The following is a 21,221-nucleotide window of genomic DNA, read 5'->3' as shown; positions in this document are numbered from 1 at the left end:
TAGCTGGTCAGTTTGGACCATTCAGGCTCCCGTGCTCAGACGAGGCTTTATGGTGCCAGTAGAGCCTTCGCTGCCGCTGCAGTGTTCTCCTAAACGATAGACATCACCACTCAGACAGTAGCATGTCACACGTGCTGATGAAGAGAAGTCAAAACCAGAAGACCAGAAACTGTTTTTACAAAATTCTTTTGACAAAAAAGTTTTCAAACAGTTCCAACATCCGTGTGTCTCTGAGCTTCTGTGCAGCATTGTCATTAAACGTGCCAAAAACAGGCATGACTGTGCTCACACGATGCACTGCAAAGATGGCCTCACGATGTGAGGATGGTCACGTGACACCCGAGACTCTCGCAACGCAGCGACCATAAGGACGGCCTTAGCCCCAAACCAAACGCCAGAGCAGCTCAAACTGCAGTTCCTCTAGTGTCCACCGGAGGCTCCAGCAGTCAGTCCCCATCGACTCAGAATCAAAGGGTTTTATTGCCAAATGTTGAGCAGGTTTACAACATTAGGAAATTGCTGCGGTGCTTAGTGCAAACATACTGTCATATAACGCTTAAATAGACATAAAAAATAAGAATTAAAAGTGCTAAGTAGATAGATATATACATGAGTGCAGGTGGTGATGAGTGCCAAACATGGAATGATGCAGTGAACACAGACTCCCATGTTAAATACGTTTAGGGCCTGATACAGGAGAGGAGAGGTTTGAATTGAGTTGGGTCTGTGGGACACACATGTGGGTGGTTTCTTGGTGTCGCTCACTCGAGGAGGACACAGCTGTACTGCTGCAGCTAACGGACGGACCTCCTGAAATCGGCTCAGGAAGCCTCGTAACTGAGAACAGGCAGCCTTGATGCTCTCGCTGTCACAGACGTGCTTCGATACAAACTTGGGCTAAAAGGACAGAACGACGGGGCTCATGTTTTTACCTCAGAGCTTTTGACAAACAGCCCGAGCTGGTGTCGGGTAAGAAATAAATGATAATTGTAAGTATTTAACACATTAGAGTCCACTGTCCTTATTCAGATGGTTTTATTTTCATTTTTTTAACATGAAATGAGTAACTTGAATGTTTTAGCATCTTTTTCCTTCAGCAGATTCTTGAAACGTTGAGTTTGCATGTGTGAAATTAAATCCACTTTGTTTTTCATCCTGATTTTCACGACGGCTCAGATTTTATCAGCTCGTTCAGGCCGAGTGGAAAGTTTGATGGAGTGGAGCTCAGACTGAGAGGTTAGAAAAATGTCCGTTTGATTTCGCAGAAATATTCTTTCAGCCTGTCCAGGTTCTGATTTGATTTTGATGGAACTCAGCAGAAGGAAAAAGCACCTCGTCCATCCCTCCACCCCAGTCCCACTAATATTCTCCTGCACCACCGCCCCTGATGCCCATCTCTCTCATTACTGCATTTATTTATTGAGCGCAGGAGCTGCTGGCTCCTCCAATCAGCTCTCAGTAGTGTTTATTTAGTCTGTCGCCGCCGCTCCTCCAGCACAGGAAGTGGAGGCGCATTAAAGCTTGATTATTGATGTCTGGCCCCTCACCCTGCAGTCCATCGAGAGGGGGGCAGTATTGGGGCTGGATTATTAATGCCTTCACCCCACCTCTCCCTCCCTGCCAGCATCCAGTGTCGTTTTACAGCGTTTTTACAGCTCTCGGAGGAGCTGGAAGGTCTGTAAATCAGAGTGGAGCTGCCCGGGAGTTTCTCTCCTCAGCGAGCTGGTAGCATTAAAACTGACTGAAACATTTAGGCCACGTGACTGAACAACACATGTTCGGCTTTTGTTTTTCCTGTAACGGGAAGTGGGGGAAGTGCTGAAAGCTGCCATCAAATACTTAAAAAATAAAAAAAGATTTACCTGCTGACTCACAGGCCGGTCTGCTTCTGGTTGCACTGGGACAGGCCAAACTCAAACGTACAGATCCGAGCTGAAAATCCTTCTGTGGATCCACAAGGATGCCTGTGAGTGCTTTTTTAGAACACTAAGACGACTCACAGGTTTTGTGATTCCAGCTTGATGTGTATTTGTGAAGATCTCTCCACAAACGTCCAGCGATCTGCATCGATACCAGGAGCTACAACCACAGGATCGGGTTTCCTGCCTTTAACTGGGCAGCGTGGCTGTGACTGCACATGTAGGCACAGCTGTTAACGAATCTTTGTTGTTTGAAGAAACGCCTTTTATATTTGGGTAAATGAAACCCTGACCACAGAACGCCAAAAACAAATCATTAATCAGCCCCATTTATGGTCATTCTGACATCATCATCGTGGAGCTGAAACAAGTACAAAAGCAGCTTGAGCTCTGAAACGCTGACGTTCACGAGAGCATCCAGAACAAGCTGTCAGACAGGAAGCTACGCCAGCAACAATAAAAGTAATCAGAGTAAAACTGTGTATCCTGAGCCTCCAGCACAGATATCATTTTACTTCATAGTTTTATGGCCGAATGAAAAGTTGTTATACCCGAAGCCGCCCTGTTCCATAAAAGCCTTTTAAAGGACTGTTTCTCCACAAGTCTTAACCCGCTGCTTGGGTTTCATCCCACCAAATTTCCCAGCATCCCCGGAGCAGCGTGACCTCAAATTCCTTCCCCTGGGGGGACAGCTATGGCTCAGTGGTTCCCTATAAGGGCGGTTTATTCTGTACAGGTGGGACCGCCAACAATACCTCCTTTCATTCCCACCATCACGGTGAATGTTCCTCCTCCAGGACGCCGGCGTGACGTCCAGCTCGCCAGAGCAGCTACGCTACATTAACCTCTGTTAGCTGAGGAGACGAGAGAGGGAGGGGTTAGGGTGTGGGTTTGAATCCCACTGCAGGCAGCACCTTCATTTATGGAAGACCTGTTTTTGAATTTAGACGTTCTGTTTTACGGGTCTGGGGAAATCCAGAGTGAATAAATCTGCAAACATCACCTTTAACTTTGTTTTCTGGCCTTTCAAAGCTGATGAATAACAGCTGATGAGTCATAAAATGACGTGCCCACGCGAAGGTCTCTGCTCTTATCTCACCCCGTGCTTTCATTCGGTTATTCTCCTGCTTCAGATTTGAATGCTTCTCTTCCTTTGAACACATCCACAGTGTTTCGTTACTTGTGTAAAGAAAGAGATTTAATCTGGCAGCTGGTTCCCAAAGTAGGGTTAGAGGGCCCCTCCAGGGTCGCAGGTCACAGAGAATAGAAGTACACAGGAGTAGTACCTGCTCAGTTTACATGTGTGCAGCTCGGTGTGCAGATTATGTACCAGCACTCACTGATGAGTTTACGTTTAAATTTTAATAATGGGCAAAAAGCATCTGTGGACGTCGGAGAGCACCTGTGCAGCTACGCAGGTGACGCAGGGATTTGAAGCCCTGAAGGCTCAAATGCAGAATTTCAGGTGAGCTGTTGAGTTTTTTCTTTCTCTGCTCTACGTGAAGCGGTTCTTCTTAAACCGTGTGTGAATGGCTGAATGTAGTGTAAAGCGCTTTGGAGTCCTTAGGGACTGAGTAAAAGCGCTATACAAATGCAGGCCATTTACCATTTTAAACACTGGTTTTACCTGCGCACACTTCCTGTCATGTGATTAAGACCTCTGTGCTGATTGGTGCTTGGAGCTCAGCTGCTCTTTTCACAGATGGTTGTTACTGTTTCTTCTCGTGTTAGCATCGATGAATATTCATGCTCAGAGTCGTGGGAGTGCTGTGAGGACGTCCTAATGTGGCAGTAGCCCAGAGTTCCTGTGTGTGGATTGGTTACCTGAGTGGTTGGTTCTTCTGAACCATGTGCTGCTCAAAGGCGTCGCTGTGCAGACGAACCTGAGTGGACAGACTGTTTGTAGCCAGCGGCTGCTGGAGGGTTTTGTGCTGTAAGTTCAGCCTGTTTACTGTAAACAGCTGCGGAGGATGAGGAGGATGAGGAGGCCGCCGCAGCCCGAGTCTGAGCCGATTATCTCGGCCTGCAGTGGGTTGGAAGTTTGATATCTGCTGGTATGAGCGCCATGCTGAAGAAAGGCGTTTGTTGTTGACTGCAGCAGAGCGAGAAGTTGGAGACGAGTCTGAACACGATGAGGAAGAGGAGGAGGAGTGAAAGTTCACCCGCAGCGTTTGTGAACTGCGTCTGAGGATCTTCCTGCGAGGTGACAGATTCAGTCGTTTGTCTCTCTGGCGTCTTGGTCTCCACGGCGACTTTGTGTGTTTTTGTGCGTTTCAGTTGTGATAACAGCCGTGGGTGTTTTCAAAGGGAAGTGGACGTGTCAGGCGATTACCGGCTGGGGGAGGCGTGCTTCCTGTGCCGAGGGGGTCGCAGCAGATGGTCTGTCCCGAGCCTGCCTCGACTTGCCCGCCCCGTCTGACGGCGTTATCGCCGCACGCCGTCGGCTTTAAATGGAGCGAAGAGCCGCAAACAAACTGGAGGTTTTGTTGTGACGAAGAGGTGAAGAATTTTTCACTCTGTGATATCGACTCAGAGACGCCCACACACACACACACCTTTAGTAAATCCTGAGTGTGAATGTTCGGGCAGGGCGGGACTGGAGGGTAAAAAGATGTCGTCTCTCTAACACGCCGTCCAGTTTTGTTTTCGTTCGTGTCCAGAACATCGTGGATCAGCTTTAGGTGGAACTAACTTGCTAACTTCCTGCTAAACGTTGTAATTCTGTTAAAGTGGAATTAGCACATAGTTTACCTCCGTTGCCTCGCAGCATAAAACCTAATAACAGATTGACCAATCACAGCACAGCTCCTGTGTCCCACCAACACAGAGGTTTATTGGATGGATTCAGCTTGTTTTCAGTTTTAAAGATTTGTTTATGACTTTATTGCAGTTATGAAAATGGGTGTACTTCAGACTGTGTCGTGGGGTTGACTTGGGTGGGTGGCTGTGGGAGTGTGAGGAGCCAAAACCCCCCAAATCAATAATTCAGTGATGATAAATAATGTTAAGCATTATTTAATTAAATGGGTCATGAGTCACATTGGCAGCTTCAGCCTTCCATACATGATGACACATTCTGCTGTTTGTGTAGACAAACAGCAGAATGTGTCTAAATGTGCTTTCTTGCATTAATGTTTAGTAAATATTAATAAACCGTTCAGCGATGCCTGTCCTCGGATTTGAAGCCGTGTTTGTCGTGTACGCTCGACCCGCCCTGGGCGCCGTCCCGTGTGTGCGTCTTTGTTCTCCGTCTCTCTGGAGATGTGTGAAAAGTGGGTCACAGGTCGGACCCGTTTGAGGCCCGAGGGCAAATAAAAAGTGACAGACACCGGCCACGCATCGCCGCTAATTCCCTCGCACACCCCTCTGGCCCTCTCTCGGCGCCCACTAATTGCGACGTTACGTTATTAGAGCTGCGCAGGACCCGAGCGTCGGTAATTGCAGAACATCCCCGGACAAATGGTCGGGTAGTTAGTCGGGCCCTGGAGGCCAGCGCCGGGCGGCCAGGGTCACTAGGTCACGGCACGCTGAGGAGCATGCTCTCATCATCATCATCATCGCTCTCATGTGAGCAGGTGATTCTAATGTTTTGGCCCAAACTGTTGGTGTGTGTGTGTGTGTGTGTGTGTGTGTGTGTGTGTGTGTGTGTGTGTGTGTGTGGAAGTGTTTTGGAAACGCACCTTTTTTTTGAAAGAAGTGTTATTAAAGTTAATAACTACAACGCTGCAGAAACAGAAAGCTGCTGAAGCCGCTCGTTTCGTACAGGATCAACTGAGGGGCTGCGTCGAGGCCCAGGATCAGATAAAGGAGGATTATTTTCACCGGAGAATCATGCAAAGCTGCCGTAGGAGAGCAGGGAGGAAAGCTCTGGAGCTGGAAGAGCGCAGAAATGTTTCCTCTGAGAATCGTGAGCAGCTACAGTGTTCGAACACCAGAGAGATGAATAATGAAACTAATTATAATAAAAGAGGGTTGTCTGTAGTGCTCTCTCGCCCTGAGGCTTTCCTGATCAGCTGATGTTGAAGTCTTACTGAATCCCCTATCTCTCTCTCTCTCTCTCTTCTTCAGGGTTTTGGACCCACAGAGCCTGTGAGACCCAGGAGGACCTGTTTTTGTGATATTGCCCTTCACCCCATTACCTCCACCCTCCCCTTGCCTCTATCTGGAGCTCCTCCCTGCTCCTCAGACTCCTGCCGTAGAACAATAACACTATCTTCTCCACGCCCAGACCGGCACATCAGAAGGTCTTGTTGACGGTGTGGGACCCAGTCGGGTCGGTCCGGGCCTGCTGCAGGATGCCAGGTCTACCGGTCTGCGTGGCGGTGACGGCCGTCGCTCTGCTGCTGTCCCTCAGAACTGACGGTAAGATGTTTAAAAGCTGGTTGGAGTGAGCAGCTGTGCCAGTGTTTGTTTTTCAGTGTCACAGAAACACAACGGACAGAGATGATGGTGACCGTCATCAGAACCAGCACCAGGCAGCGTGTTTCTCACAGGGTCAGACTTAGAAACAGGAAGTGAAAGGCCACATGTTTAAGGCTTCATATGTCAGCTACATGATCCAGTTATTAGTGGACAAACCTGTGCTTTTATTCTGAAAGTTTAGCTGCTGTTAATCACTGAGCTTGGGCTCTTCCTGCTTCACGTTTTGTTGCCAGTGACCTCATCAGGCTGCGGTTTGGTGACAGCTTCCTGTCTCCCGGTCACATGGACTCCACCTGAGCTCCATCTTTTTTTTTTTTTTATTAATCGTTTCTCGTGTCTTTTGTGTGATTGCGATGGTCCCAGTTAGTGTCGCTGGGCTCAGACGTGTCCTCTCTGACCCACGAGCTGCTCGGTTACTCATTAACCCTTCAGTTTGTCCTCGGCAGATAAGCGCTACTTCAGGCGACGTTAGCATACAGAGTCGCCGTGGGGCTCGTCTGTAAGCGGCGCCCCCCTCCCTGTGCACACAGCAGCCTTTTGTTTAAGCTGTTTTTAAGTGTCTGCCGACCGATAAGGACAGAAACAGAAATGTCACGCCGCTCCTCCTGCTTCCGATAAAATATTCCCAGCAGCTTCTTCCCGCACATTGAATTCGGCATCTGTGGGTTATTCACAGGGGAGACTTTTCCAGATCGATGGCAGCCGACGTCTGCTCGATGTTTGCAGGTGGAGACGAGCTTCACTGAAGCTGCTGTTTGGATCCTTTTAAATGTATTATAATCATAAACATGCATTTAAACCGCTTTAACCTGACAGCTGATGAAGACACATGTAGTCCGTGAGATGTGCCGTCTGCACGCTGCTTTGGGCTGAGGAAGTAAGAAAACGTACAGAAAATATCGATCGCTGTGTGGAAGTAACTTTACTGTAAACTGTGGGGGAAAAGAAACAGACAGGCGTTAATAAAAAGGCTGTAAAACCGATGAAAATGCCGTAAAAGTTCCGACTTTATGGCCGGGTTCTTTGGCATTTCCACATTTTCCTTCCTGTGGCCCACATTGGACCCTTTGTAAGGCCGGTTGTGGCCCGTGGGCCTTATGTTTGAGTCCTTTGTTCTGTAACTTTGTCTCAGGGCGGAGGAGGCGTTCCAGCTTGGCGTGGATCTGAGTTAGAGGATGTGAGAGAGGTCGTCCCCTCCCTCGCCACTCTCTGACCTCCAAACACCCAGAGTCCGCTGATAAGAGCCGGCTGTAATCTCAGGAAGGGAGCGACTCTCCGCCGTCTTATCAAACTGTTTTTCCATCCACCTTCTCGCCTGCTGACTCCGCCTTCACTCCGTCAGGAAGCCACTTGTGTCTGTGACGTTTACAAAGTGACGGCGAGGTGGAGCTGACGTGTTAACGTCACTGCTCTGACTCAGACGGAGGCTCGTCAGCCAATGAGCAGCTCTCTGAGTGTCTGTAAATTTACCAAAAACGCCGTCTTCAGTCTGAGCCCATAAACCATCAGGAAAGAGTCGAGGTCGGACACAGGGACGACTTCCTGGGCGCCACAGCTAGCGCCCCCTGGTGGCCAGGTGAAAAGCTCGTCGTGTTCAAACGGAGACTGCGTCCACCTTTAATACTGTGTGTGCGTTTGTTCAATGACGAGTTTTTACTGATCAGTCAGGATCTTTCAATAAGTACCTTGTACACCTGCGACAGGTGAGCTGAGACACGCTGGGCAGTGAAATGTGTCATAGATGCTCTGCTGTCCCGAGCTCGTGTCCCCGTGTCCGTGACGATTCGCTGTGACATCATCATACCTGAGTTAGCTGCTCACACACACCTGTGACTTTAAAGACACTGGATGTGAAAATAAGTTCATAGTAATATTTGAGCCGTTGTTCTGAGGAGAAAGCGGATCTATTTTCTTCACAGCGAGGGCTGGAGCGGCGCTCTGAGCCCCTCCCCTCCCTGCAGGAAGCTGTTGAACTGATTGTTGCCGCTCTCACTTCCTCTCTGCACATTAACCGTTTCCTGTACGAGCTGTTGGCGGCGCTGCACTCTCCAAACAGCCATTGTTCTCCGGAAATATCCGTCAATCCCTCCGGATACTTATTCACCCTTGGAAGCGGTGTTTGTTTCCTCTCTGCGGACCCTGCCGTGGCGGCGGCGGCACACTTCGTATTTTATTTTGGAGGGCAGAGTCAGTTGAATGTTGGGGGCGGGGCTTCTCTCTAAAGCAGCATAAACACAGGTAATCACAGCACATTCTCCCACCTGCTGTCAGGCTGTGGCTCAGTCATTCGTTCATCTGATCTTTGAGTTATGATAAAGGTCACTGCCGTCTGTTGGCCATCTTTATCCCGAGGATGTTGAAGAAACCAAAGATGAGCCTGTGGATGGGCGGGTCAAGTCCATGGTTGTCTTTCATTGGCCAGCAGATTTCCTGATGAGACGGCGAGCTGCAGGGTCCAAACCAGCTGCTCCCCCGGGGCTGACGGGCCATCACACTCGCCGTTGTCCTCGGAGACGTGCCGTGTGCACTGCGAGCTGCTGTGCCGCTGGAAGGCGTGATGGTCGGTTTCACACTGATGGGCGGAGCTGCTGCTGCGGAGAGACTTTGTTTGCTTCTAGTTTTGACTTCCTCTCCTCCGTCAGCGCTGTCAGTCAGGCGAGGCCCCGCCCTCTCAGCAGTGGTTGACTTGGTACAGAGCTGTGGTGACATCACAGTGAATCCACAAACCTCCTGCAGCACGACGCCGCGGCTGTTGGGAGCAGCTCCTCGCGCTCTTCCTGCTGCGTCCGTGTTTCCGTGTTAACTCCTCCTCAGACTCCTCGCGTCCTCTCCACGGCGCTGCTCGTTGTAGGGTTATAACGAGGTTGTTAATTAGCTCGCTGGGAAGCTTTTCAGCTGCTCTGTCACCTTGGCAACACGAATGCATAAACATCCCCGGCAGGAAGTTGGTGAGGAGGAGGAAGGGAGGGAGGCGGTGCTCGACGGGCTCGCGTTGTAAAAGTGGAGACAAACAAAGGAGGAGCCGAGTGAGAGGATCCACATGGTTTAGATCAAAGGGTTATATTCCCGTTTCTATGGTTTCACGGGAATATTTTCCTTACAGGAGACAAACTGTCACCACTGAGAATGAAGGAAAGATGGAGGCCTCCACCTTCAGACAGCACTCAGGTCACAGTGATGCCCACAGGAGGCAGCCGGGACACAGGAAACCATGTTTCATGACGAGTCCACAGTGGGAATAAGGACGAAGAGATTATAAATAAAATAACACGTGGAGTTAGAGCATAAATGAGGAGTCGTGTGTTTCTGCTCAATATTCAAACGGTCACAGCTGATGTTTAAAACAAGTGTGAGATTAAAATCAATCAAACCTTAAAGCTGTTTATTGTAAATAAGTTAAGAGCTGATGTTGGCGTGACGGCGAGCAGAGCGGGATTAGGACATAATGTGGGAGCTCAGGTGTGTGGTGGGCAGGTAACTGTGACTCAGCACAGGCAGTAATTAAAGACTCGTGTGTTTGATTACAGACTGCAGACGGTTCAGTGTGTGAATTATAAAGCTGAGCTTTTTCACCCAGAAGGTTAAAAATAATTTAAGTTAAAAATCTAAAAGCTGGAAATCATCTGACAGGAGAAATCAGTGAGCAGACTGATGCGACTGCAGCTCATCTCAGCTTTCAAACAACCGTCTCCATCATTTAAAGTCTTTTTTTTTTTTTTTTTTTTTTTTTCTGCTGAAAAAAAATCGGCGAGCAGTGATGTCATCATTGTCTAGACCTGAAGGCCCTCATGAACCGCCCCCTCGGGCCTCTGATTGGGTGAAAGGCAGTGACGGGTGGAGCCTCTGCTCTGCCTCTGTCCACATGTGTGCTTAATAATTGTGCCGGCCGCCGGAGTGGAGACTGAGGTCTGGCAGAGAGGACGCTGGGTAATCTGACTCCCCCTGCGTGCTCTTAAAGTGGCAGCGCGGCTTGAGGGCGGAGCACGGTTGGAGCAGCCGGTGTGGTCCGAACAGAAACAGCGACATTAGGCCGCCTCGACGGCGAGCCTTGCAGGAGGAGGAACGTCCAAACATGTGAGAGCGAGAGGCGTTCCCCAAAGAAAACGAACAGGAAGCAAGTGATGACGTGCTGCGAGGCGTCGCAGGCGCACGCTTTCACAACTTCAGATAATAAAAACAGGAAACAGACGATAACTGAAGAGCTGAGAGAGACGATCCAGCTGTTCTGCATCCAGGTGTTTGTTTTACCCCGTCACATGATCGCATGATCAGTTTCTTTGAGGTGATTTTGCTCAGGATGAACTTTTGTGTTGCTCTCGGAGGGAAACGGAAACGATCAGCACATGAAAGCTGTGATTCGGTAACAGCGACTCTCGGGGAGGGGCAGGGGGAGGGCGGGACTGGAGGTGAGCTACCAGCAGGTAGTTCATGTCCAGGCATGACGGCGTGCACGTCCACATGCCGTCTTTACTCTGAGGAAGGAAGGAAGGTGACGAGGTGTTTGAAAGTGATCTGAAAGACAAATACAGGAGGAGTAACGTGAAGGAGAGCGGTGGCGTCAGCGCAGAAGGAGGCGCGGGGATTAGAGGAGGACTGAGATAAAGAGCAGACAGCTGATAAGAACCATCGTCCCCGTCTCTGCCTTTGATCCTCTCTCTGAAGGCGAGCCGCCACTCATACCGTCACTGTCATTATATTAATGCTGTATCCTGTATATATTGTACATACTATTGTTTGAGTACTTACGATTGTTTTTTTGTACTTTTTATATTTTACATATATATTTATTATTGAAACTTGCACCAAGGGAGTGGCACTCCAATTTCGTTGTACTCTGTACAATGACAATAAAGGCTATTCTATTCTATTCTATTCTTCTATTCTATTCACTCGCGCCCATAAAAACCGTCAAACTTTATTTCTGCTCGGCGATCTCCGACCCGCCGTCTTGTTTGCTGTGGTCCTTATACGGAGCCGTCCTGCTCCTGCTGTCGTCAGCTGATGGAGGAGAATGTTTCACCTCCTGCAGGAGTCACTCCGAGCTGCTCTCAGCCGTCACCAAAGACTAAAAAATGTTTTAACTTCTGTTTGTTTCGTGTCCAGCCGCAGGTCAGAACCCGGACCACGTCCTGCAGGGGACGGGGGTGAAACCCGAGGCCCGGCGCCCTGGCGACAGCCCCACCATCGCACCTGAGGACCTCCCTCGATCCCTCAGCTGCTACTGCTCGGGTCACTGCCCGGACGACGCCATCAACTACACCTGCCAGTGAGTAGAAGCAGCGCAGTAGAGTCTGTCACTGCTGAGTAGAGTCCTCGTTGCTCCATCATGATGATGATGATGTCTGTCTTCAGGACGAACGGTCAGTGTTTCGCTATCATCGAGCAGGACGAGCACGGAGATGTGCAGCTCACCTCCGGCTGCATGAAGTATGAAGGCTCTCACTTCCAGTGCAAGGTGAGCCGGTCTGTGTGGGCGTGTCTGTCACTTTTCTCGCCTCTGTGTCTCCTCCCTCCTGACCTGCTGTTGTGATTGGCTCCGTTTGCTCGGCAGGACTCCCCCAACGCTCAGACCAGGAGGACCATCGAGTGCTGCAACACAGACCTGTGCAACAGAGACCTGCAGCCCACGCTGCCCCCGCTGGCCCCCACCGGTAACGTGGAACACAGATGCAGGTGTGAAGCAGGTGAGCTCGTGAAGCCGCACAGGCGACTAATGTGTGTGTGTGTGTGTGTGTGTGTGTGTGTGCGCGCGCGCAGAACGAAGCCCCCACTGGCTGGCCTTCCTGATCTCCATGACGGTCTGCTGCTGCACGCTGATCTGCATCACCGTGGTTTACTACTACAGGTAAGAGCTCACCTGGCAGCGACCGGCACACCTACGAGTCAGCAGAGACTGTTGGACCTGCTGCTGTCGGCGGGGAGAGGCGGCGATGCAGACTTCAGTTTAGTTGGAACGCAGACATGTCTGTAGCTCATTGGCTTTCACTTCCTGTTGATGTCTGATAGGACGATAGCCGTGCATAAATCACCTGACGTGGGCTGGTGTAGTGAATTCTTATTGCTCGTAATGATCAGTCACTAAATGGTTCAACCAGCACACAACACACACTAACACATCCAAGGCAATAATGAAGTAACTAACAGCAACATCAGGAAATCACATGTGAAATGAATACGAGTAAAATCAAAATAATGTGACTGAAAGTGAGCAGAAAGCAAAACTGCAAATATTTCATGTCAAATTTGAGCCTAAAAAAAAGACGTCAAGTTAAAGAGAAAGTGCTCCTTAGCTCAGGCTTTTATTTTGGAGTCATTCTCAGAGTAAAACTGACAGCTTCCTGTTTACATTTTCTTCACTTTTACCTGTAGTAAACACACACAGACATTTTTATTATGCTCACTTTGGACCCTTTTGTAAAACTGTTGATGAATCAAACTGAGATGTGTGTGTGTGTGTGTGTCTGTCTGTCTGTGTGCAGGTATAAGTTTAAGAGCGACCGGCAGCGGTATCATAAGAACCATAAGGACCAGGAGCACGATGTCTTCATCCGGGAGGGCGAGTCGCTCAGAGACCTCATTCATCAGTCTCAGAGCTCAGGCAGCGGCTCAGGGCTCCCCCTGCTGGTAGGAGCTACAAACACACCTGCTCTGATTTAAAGAACAGTCAGCACCAGCAGTGACTTTACTTTGTTCTCTATTAGAATTTATTTTTGTTTCTTTGAGTTTTATTTTATCTGGTAGTTTCAGTTTGATTACAAGTGAAGGTTGTTTCACCTGTGATGTCATCGCTGTCATTGATAAAAACGGCGACGCTGGCTGCGGCGGAGGACGCTCGAGGGTCAAAGAAGAGGCTCACACACTAATACAGAGCTTTGTTTTTAAAACGGGTCAAAGGTCACAGACCACGTTAACGACCAGGAAACTCGGAGCGCCCTTCTGAAACTTCCTTTCTGCGTCCTCAGGTGCAGCGGACCATCGCCAAGCAGATCCAGATGGTACGTCAGATAGGAAAGGGGCGGTACGGCGAGGTGTGGCTGGGCCGCTGGAGGGGAGAGAAGGTCGCCGTAAAAGTCTTCTTCACCCGAGAGGAAGCCAGCTGGTTCAGGGAGACGGAGATCTACCAGACGGTCCTGATGAGGCACGAGAACATCCTCGGTAGGCTCGTGCGCCAAACACGCCCACGTTCTCACGAAGTTACGGTGCAGGTCATGTGACCCGCGGTAAGCGAGTCGTGGGTTCTGAGCAGCTTTATGATGCCGTCCGAGCCCGAGGACTCAGAGCGTTCAACACGCCAATTTTGATTATGCACGGCGCCGCTGCCCAGCAGAAACAGCTGAACGATTATTTCAGCTTCATGAAAGTTCAGAGTGTCGGAGGAGAGAGACCGCGTTAACCACGGGCCAATAAGAAATGGTCTCCGGGTGCCTGAGGCGAATATAAAGTAAATAATGTCAGGTGGATGTTTTTACCTTCCTCCTCTGCAGGCTTCATCGCGGCGGACATTAAGGGCACGGGCGCCTTCACGCAGCTCTTCCTCATCACAGACTACCACGAGAATGGCTCGCTGTACGACTTCCTGAAGCTGACCACGCTGGACACGCAGGCGCTGCTGCGGCTCGCCTACTCGGCCGCCTGCGGCCTCTGCCACCTGCACACGGAGATCTACGGCACGCAGGGCAAGCCGGCCATCGCCCACCGCGACCTGAAGAGCAAGAACATCCTGATCAAGAAGAACGGCACCTGCTGCATCGCCGACCTCGGCCTCGCCGTCAAGTTCAACAGGTTCGCGTTTGCTCCGTGGTGCATTCTCAGGCTGTTCTGGCCTCAGCTGACCTAACCTCTCGTTGTGTTGCCATAGTGACACGAACGAAGTGGACATCCCCCTGAGCACCCGGGTGGGGACGAGACGCTACATGGCCCCCGAGGTCCTCGACGAGAGCCTCAACAAGAACCACTTCCAGGCCTACATCATGGCCGACATGTACAGCTTCGGACTCATCGTCTGGGAGATGACCCGACGCTGCGTCACCGGGGGTACGCACAAACAAACGCACACTCACACACACCAGAAGAAGAACGTCAGCCGCTGTTGGGCGCGTCAGCCGCTCTGACGTTAATACAGGTGTTGTTTCCTGTGCAGGTATCGTGGAGGACTACCAGCTGCCGTACTACGACACGGTGCCCTCTGACCCCTCGTATGAGGACATGCTGGAGGTGGTGTGTGTTAAGGGCCTGCGGCCGACGGTGTCTAACCGCTGGAACAGCGACGAGGTGAGGCTCGGACTACTTCCTGTCTGCTTTGTCTCTCTCCCGACTGTCGAGGATGTTTGTTTTATTCCAGCCTGATGGGAAAGTTCGAGCTTTTGATTCAAAACAGCAGCCAATACCAGGACTACTTCCTATCTGACCTAACCACCAAACGTATTCCTCCGCTGACCTGTCGCCGGTCTCTTTCTGCCATCCTCATGTCTGAACTGTGTGTGCGGATAAATACGTTGGCGATGCGGTCAGACAGGAAGTGTTCCCGTGCCGGCGGCAGAGAGTTGGGTGTCACAATGATGGTGTCAGAGCGGCTGTGTTCTCGTGACTTCCTGTTCGTCCTTTAACGGCGTGTTTGTGTCCGCAGTGCCTCCGGGCCATGCTGAAGCTGATGTCAGAGTGCTGGGCTCATAACCCCGCCTCCCGCCTCACCATCCTCAGAGTGAAGAAGACGCTCGCCAAGATGGTGGAGTCCCAGGACATCAAGATCTGACCCCACCCTCCTCCAGACTCACCTCAACCTCCGCCCCAGACCGCCTCTTCATCAGGGGGATGAAGGGGAGGAGCTAAAAGAGCAAAGGACCCATCTCAGGGCTGAACTGTGTCTCCTCCTCTTCCTCCTCCTCTCTCTGCGCCGAGTGACGCTTTCTGTGAAAGCCAAACAAAAGATACAGACGACTTCCTGAGGGGGGGCGGAGCTTTCATTCCTCATGAATGAACTGAGATTTTTTTTTTTTTTTTTTTTAATTTGAGGACCCACCTCGCCGAGCTTCCTCCACCTCCGCCTGTTTGAAAATGTTTTCTTTGTTTCTCTTCAGGACTGAGTTCTCCTGCCATATTAAGATATCATCTCCACGCTTAGTTGAATATAAGCAGAATAAGGTACTATAATAACATGTGAATTTAAATGTGTAAATAAACGTTATCTTTAGATGCCGTGCCTGCTCGTGAGAGGAGTTCAAACCAGAACACTATGCTGCAGTGGTGTTGACGTCCGGCCGACTCCTCGGAGACGCCGGCGGGAGGTCGCGGGGTCAGCACGGAGACGTCTGCCGTCCTGTTCGTCTGTCTGTCTGATGAAATTAAAAAAAACAAAACAAAGTGGCGCCAAACCCGAAGAAGACCTTCACGAAAATCTCAGCGACGTAACCGCTTTGAAAGGGGACTTATTCTGCTCAGAGTGGCTTAGTATGATTAACCCTTTGAAATAGTACTCTTTTGTCTCACACAGCTCACTGTCTTCTGATTGGCCACCTTCTGGAAGCCAGCAGAGGGGCAGTACCTTATGTTCGAGAGTTCCTCCACCTCTTGCTGGCGTAGATGAACTGTAAATCTGGCTTATTTTATTTTTAAAGTAATCCGGTTTTATGGGATATTTGCCCTTTTTAAGGCCCACCTCCCAAAGCCTGACTTTATTCTGATTAGCCAGGTTCTGGAAGACTGCCGAGGGGTCGCTTTATCACTCCTTTTTAAAGCAGTGTAATAAATTTGACTGCAGCTCGTCTGCAGGGCAATTGTGAGCCATCGGGGTTGAATTATATTTAAGACTTTGATTTCATTGACTCTGGACCAACCCTAGCGCGGCCCCTGTGGATGAGGAAGTCCACAGAGGGGGGCGTTGTTGAGGTTTGGACTCAACAAGACATGGATTATTTTTACATAAGTTTATGTCATCATATGAAACTGCATACAGTCAAGTTGGTCGTTATGTGAGTCAGAAAGTAAGAAAGCAGAACAGGTCCCCTTCGAGCTGATTGGCTTATTGCTGGTGAGTTTTCTTTAATCATTAGGAATATTTGGGAAACTGGTTCCGGATGTTTTTAGCCTAGCTTAGCACAAAGACTAAAACCTCGCCTCATCAACTCTGGATGTGTTTATAGGGTTTCTCGGACACGTAGAAATTAAACTGTAAGAATTGCTGTTTTAGCAGCGGTGCCACTAAGCTAACAGTTTGTGCTAAGCTAGGCTACGGTCGCTGTTAGCGGTTTCGTGTCGGCGGCAGTGGGTTCGCATGTTGGCTGCTCGTGAATGAGGCTAACGTTCGTACAGCAGCTATTTAAGCAGTAACCTTAGTGTGTCTGTAATTAAAGCTCAGTATAGAAATAATCTTGAATATGTAAAAGTCTTTTTGTTTCCTGCTGTTGGTGTTTTGTACAGCATCTGGTATGGTGCCTTATGAGTTTACCAACGAAATGAAAACTCTATATACAGTCTGTCCAATGTACCGATTTTTAAATAAATACTCTTATTTTAGTACACAAAGCCACAGCGTCGCTCTGCTTCTTTCACACCCGAGCTTTTACTTTGAAAATCCTGCATTTAATCCCTTTTTTGTTTCTACCAGCAAAAGAAATTTGGGATTGACTTTTCTCATTTTACTTCTCATGTTGTCAGTGTGCTAATATTCAGAGAGATTTAGTCAAAATTAAAATAGTAACTTATTACATTTCATCTTTTACCAACTCAAACTTTGTAACTTCCCATTTGAAGTTATTCATTTTAATTTATAAAAACTATTGGAGAAAATATTTTATTTCTAATGGAAAACAAAGGTTAATTAATAAATATCACTAATACGATTTTCAGGTAATTCAGATTTATTTAAAAACATACCTTAAAATCCTATAAAAATCTAGTCAAGATTTTAAATGTTCATTTCCAATAAAGAGATCAACTTTACTACAGGATTCATGTGATCCAAGTTTTAAATTTTGGCATTGACATGGATACTTCAACATTTTAAAAGTTTTAACTTTAAAAATGTTTTTGATCCCATGTCAGTGACAAAATGATCCTGGGACTGAAACTTAAATTTCCATTTAAGTTTTGAACTTTGATTCTGAAACTTGTTGCATTAGAATTAATATTTAACTTAAGTTTATAATTTTGACTAAAGAATTACTCAAGTTTTTTGTAGTTTCAACCTTAAATCGTACTAATACAGATTAACCCTGATTTTACAGTCAGTTTTGGTTTCATCTAAACTTTGTCGTGAGCTTCCAAATGTTCTGTTTGTTGATTCTGCAGGAATCTCCAGGTGATCACTCGCTGAGCAGCCTGGTCATGTGACAACTACAGGTGGTGAACAGCTGTGGTGCGTTTCCAGCTGTGAGCAGTTAAAGCAGTGTCACAGTGACGTTGGTATCAAAGTGCCACCATATCCACGTGACTCAAGCACTCCTGACTCTTTGCATGACGAGGTTTTAACAAGTCAAACTGCAGTGCAGCACGGCCTTTCCACTACTTTAGTTTTGATGACCTGCGAGTAATAAACACCTGAAACTCTGGAGAACGGCTGACATCAGTAAATCTGGCTGTTCACATGAGCTGCACGTGTCCGAGGCCTCTCACGTCACAGAAAATACGACTTAAAGCTCAAATCTGAAATTAGCGACGACCCGTTTAAACTACTTTAACAGAAACACAGTCACCATTTTTAGTCAAACATTTCTTTATTTATCATCCTGTCTACTTGTCCTCGGGTTTGTTGAAGCAGTAGGTGAGGCAGCACTTCCCGCAGTAGTGACGGTCAAAGTGGCTTGCCATGAACACGCCGGCGCCGCACTCGTCAGCGGGGCACTCGCGCCTCAGCCGGTGGATTTTACCGTTCTCGTCCACCTGAAGGAGGAAAAGTGTTGGTTTTAATGAAACCGAAAATGCACAAAACTCAAACTCCAGCGCATCTCCGGTGGCGTTTTTACCTTGTAGTATTTGAGCACGGCGAGCTTGACCTTCTTCCTCTTGTGCTTGTTCTTCTTGGGGGTGGTGTAGGACTTCTTCTTCCTCTTTTTGGCACCACCGCGCAGCCTCAGCACCAAGTGCAGAGTTGACTCCTGAAAACACCAAGAAACAGGCGTGAGAGGGACGCCAGACGACACAAACGCGTAAAAACACGCTCGAGTTTGAGACTTGAATTTAACGCCGCCCCTTAGATGGGTCAGGGTGACAGGAAACCAGGGAGAACCTGGCAGACACAGCTGATGTTGCTGCATCTAATTCATGCCTTCAAACAAAAGTCACAAAACAACAAACTTTATTTATACAGCACATTTAAAAGCCAGTGGTGTACCAAAGTGCTTAACATGCAAGAGAATAGGATGAAGTAACCGGGAAGGATGACTGCTATGGCAAGGTACCAAAACATGCTGGCAGGCTGAATGGCATTAAAACAAAAGCAGAAGAAAACTAAGTGTAAAGGATAAAACAGTCAAATGATTAAGAATAAGCCGAAGATAAGAAGCATTAAGCTAACAACAAGCGTTAACTGGTAGAAAAGGCGAGAATAAATAAGTGGGTTGAAGGAATGGATGGAATCAGACTCGCGTATAGCGATGGAGGTTATTCCATAAATCGGGTGCAGCCAAGGCAAAATTCCTTGGCTGCACCCGAGCACAGTCCTGAAGGTGGAAACCGCTGAAGGCAGCACAGCCTGTGTGGGATCCACTGAGGATTCAGACTGGAGGTTTAAGCCTGCAGGACTCATTTAAGCCACCGGGGGGCGACAGACTCCAAAGCTGACCCAGTTACCAATTCCAGACCTGGATTTTCCCCCAAAAGTCAAATGAAAACCGGATTCCTGTCATCTGGACCTCGTGCTGTGAGCCAACGCTGCCTCACGTCACGAATCTGTTTCTAGTTCCAACTGTTTGAATCTGAGGCCTCAGTAACGACACGTCCCACTGCAGAGCCAGTTATTACAGCTCAGACTCAGAACCACAGAGCTTTGGTCTGAATTTATGAACCAACTGCTCCAAAGAGGTTCTGATCCAGATGTTTTTATTCCAACATCTGTCCAAATGCAGCTAGAAGCTAGAATTGATCTAAACCCTGCTCTGGGAACTCGATTAAACCCAAAATAGAGGTAAAATTAAAAAACACAGCAACAGCTCATCAGATGACCTTTGAATGACGCTGGCTCTAAATCTCAAACTGAACTCTGAGTCCACATTTACAGAAAAGCCTTCATTTCTCTGGGGCGGCGTTCCCGGCTCACCTTCTGGATGTTGTAGTCGGAGAGCGTGCGGCCATCTTCCAGCTGCTTCCCGGCGAAGATCAGCCTCTGCTGATCGGGAGGGATTCCTGCAGAGAGCAAACACCAGCTGATCAGGATCATCACTGAACCCCAGTAATCAATCAGCACTTGAACTTCCTGTGCTTTGCTGCATACATTTGGTTTCTGGACTCCAGAAACACACACACACACACACACACACACACACACACACACACACACACCTCAGAAACGCAGTATGGTTGAAGCTCCGCCTCCCTGTGACAGCACGTTTTAAATCACTGTCCCGCTTGTTGAACATATCTGTGACTGTAAATGATTTTGACAGTGATGCTCGTGTGTCAGCTTCATGGTGCTGATGATGGCGAACACATTTCACCTATTTAAATACGGCGGCCCGAACGCTTCAAACACTGACACGATTATTTTAATCACCAACCACCCTGCTGTCTCTACACAGCTGCACTTCTGTTCGTCCCACAGGAAGTTTCACTCACATTTAAACATCAGTTTGTCCTGGTTATTTGACACTTATGCTCCTGTAAGTGTGCCCCGTACACCCCCGTAATGATGCTTTCCAAGCCCTCAGTATGCATCTGTAAGACCGACCATCTCCCTCACGGACTCCTGCTGCGGTCTGTGATCTATAAACAGTCTGAACTACGACCCCTGACAGCTCACACGTGATTTCTGAAGAGTTCTTATTTCGAGCAGTCTGTGTTTCTCTACAAACACGAAGCTCATCACGTGTTTTCAGGTAAACACAGGAAGCTTCGTTGCAGCTCAGCCTCCCACATTCACCTGTTTTAGGATAAAAACGCCTCCTGGCCTGATGATGCACAAAGTAATAGAGTAAAAGTAATCAGCCAGGCTCACTCACCCTCCTTGTCCTGGATCTTGGCCTTGACATTCTCGATGGTGTCTGAAGGCTCAACCTGTGGAAGCAGAGAGGACAGGTGAGCCGGGACAGCACGCGCTTCCGGTCAAAGCTCTACTCACATGCAGATTACAACTCTTTAAACACGAATGACACATTCACTTTTATTAACTAACTACAACTAATCAGGGGTTTACGAGCACGGCACTAAGCTGCTGCGCCCGCTCCACGTGTTTACACTGCCCTGGATAGCTTAGCCGTTAGCCTTCGGTACAGCGTCACTTTACGGCCTGATACCGCCTCCAAACACACGGCTGCAGTTAACACACAGCACCTATCAGTTACGTGTACAAACGGCCGCTCTAATCTAGTTCCACAATAAGTAAAACTCGGGTTAACGGCAGCCCGTGAACGCCGCTGCCCTCCATCACAGCCCGTCACCCACCTCGAGGGTTATAGTCTTCCCCGTAAGGGTTTTCACGAAAATCTGCATCCTGGCGTTCAATCCACCTGCACGGGAAGACACACAGGACACTTTAGTCTCTGCTGGAGCCCAAACGTCAGTTTAAAAGTGCCGATTTTTAACAAAAACCCGTCAAAAAACAGAGCGCGAGCTTACCACCGGTCTGCTCCTAATGGCGGATCATGAGAAGAGGGCTTTCCTCTCCAGACACGGGGTTTTCTGCACGCGTTCGCAGGGGTTAGGGTCGCCGTTCCGGTGCCTGATCAAAAA

General features: G+C 48.7%; 2 protein-coding genes across 5 annotated transcripts in view; one reads left to right on the top strand and one right to left on the bottom strand.

Moving 5' to 3' along the window:
• The window catches only part of LOC147316426 (bone morphogenetic protein receptor type-1A-like), a 41,598-nt gene extending 24,736 nt beyond the window's left edge, over positions 1-16,862 (top strand). Inside the window, exons 1-12 of one of the 4 annotated variants that reach the window (XM_086259943.1) lie at positions 3,232-3,384; positions 5,988-6,281; positions 11,445-11,607; positions 11,694-11,796; positions 11,893-11,992; positions 12,099-12,186; positions 12,821-12,965; positions 13,304-13,496; positions 13,826-14,123; positions 14,200-14,375; positions 14,482-14,612; positions 14,968-16,862. In XM_086259943.1, coding sequence (XP_086116069.1) covers positions 6,215-6,281; positions 11,445-11,607; positions 11,694-11,796; positions 11,893-11,992; positions 12,099-12,186; positions 12,821-12,965; positions 13,304-13,496; positions 13,826-14,123; positions 14,200-14,375; positions 14,482-14,612; positions 14,968-15,093 — 1,590 coding nt within the window. In that variant the 5' untranslated portion in view covers positions 3,232-3,384; positions 5,988-6,214 and the 3' untranslated portion in view covers positions 15,094-16,862. Of the gene's footprint in view, positions 1-3,231; positions 3,385-4,075; positions 4,419-5,684; positions 5,827-5,987; positions 6,282-11,444; positions 11,608-11,693; positions 11,797-11,892; positions 11,993-12,098; positions 12,187-12,820; positions 12,966-13,303; positions 13,497-13,825; positions 14,124-14,199; positions 14,376-14,481; positions 14,613-14,967 lie in introns of those variants that run through there. The other 3 variants (XM_086259941.1, XM_086259942.1, XM_086259940.1) reach the window with 3 other exon arrangements.
• A 1,171-nt stretch (positions 16,863-18,033) lies between these two features.
• rps27a (ribosomal protein S27a) lies at positions 18,034-21,195 on the bottom strand. The gene is made up of 6 exons (XM_086259944.1): positions 21,108-21,195; positions 20,934-20,998; positions 20,492-20,546; positions 19,594-19,679; positions 18,302-18,433; positions 18,034-18,218 (listed from the first exon to the last, which is right to left on the bottom strand). Exons 2-6 carry the CDS (start codon positions 20,979-20,981, stop codon positions 18,069-18,071), a joined length of 471 nt encoding a protein of 156 aa, XP_086116070.1. The 5' UTR covers positions 20,982-20,998; positions 21,108-21,195; the 3' UTR covers positions 18,034-18,068.
• Between the last annotated feature and the right edge of the window lie 26 nt (positions 21,196-21,221).

Source organism: Aulonocara sp. 'chitande type north' Nkhata Bay, linkage group LG13, assembly GCF_057382095.1.
Source record: "Aulonocara sp. 'chitande type north' Nkhata Bay isolate Kocher_YH1m ecotype deep benthic linkage group LG13, A_spYH_male_GT1.1, whole genome shotgun sequence".
Lineage (NCBI taxonomy): Eukaryota > Metazoa > Chordata > Actinopteri > Cichliformes > Cichlidae > Aulonocara > Aulonocara sp. 'chitande type north' Nkhata Bay.
Note: the sequence above shows the minus strand (reverse complement) of the source record. Positions and strands in the feature narration are given on the sequence as shown.

What these genes read in the sequence shown, in the direction of transcription:
- rps27a (XM_086259944.1), bottom strand. Translation starts at nt 20,981, where the DNA reads ATGCAGATTTTCGTGAAAACCCTTACGGGGAAGACTATAACCCTCGAG. An exon ending in CCGACTACAACATCCAGAAG is followed by an intron (nt 18,434 to 19,593) that starts GTGAGCCGGGAA and finishes TGGTGTTTTCAG; the next exon opens with GAGTCAACTCTGCACTTGGT. An exon ending in CCGTGCTCAAATACTACAAG is followed by an intron (nt 18,219 to 18,301) that starts GTAAAAACGCCA and finishes TTCCTCCTTCAG; the next exon opens with GTGGACGAGAACGGTAAAAT.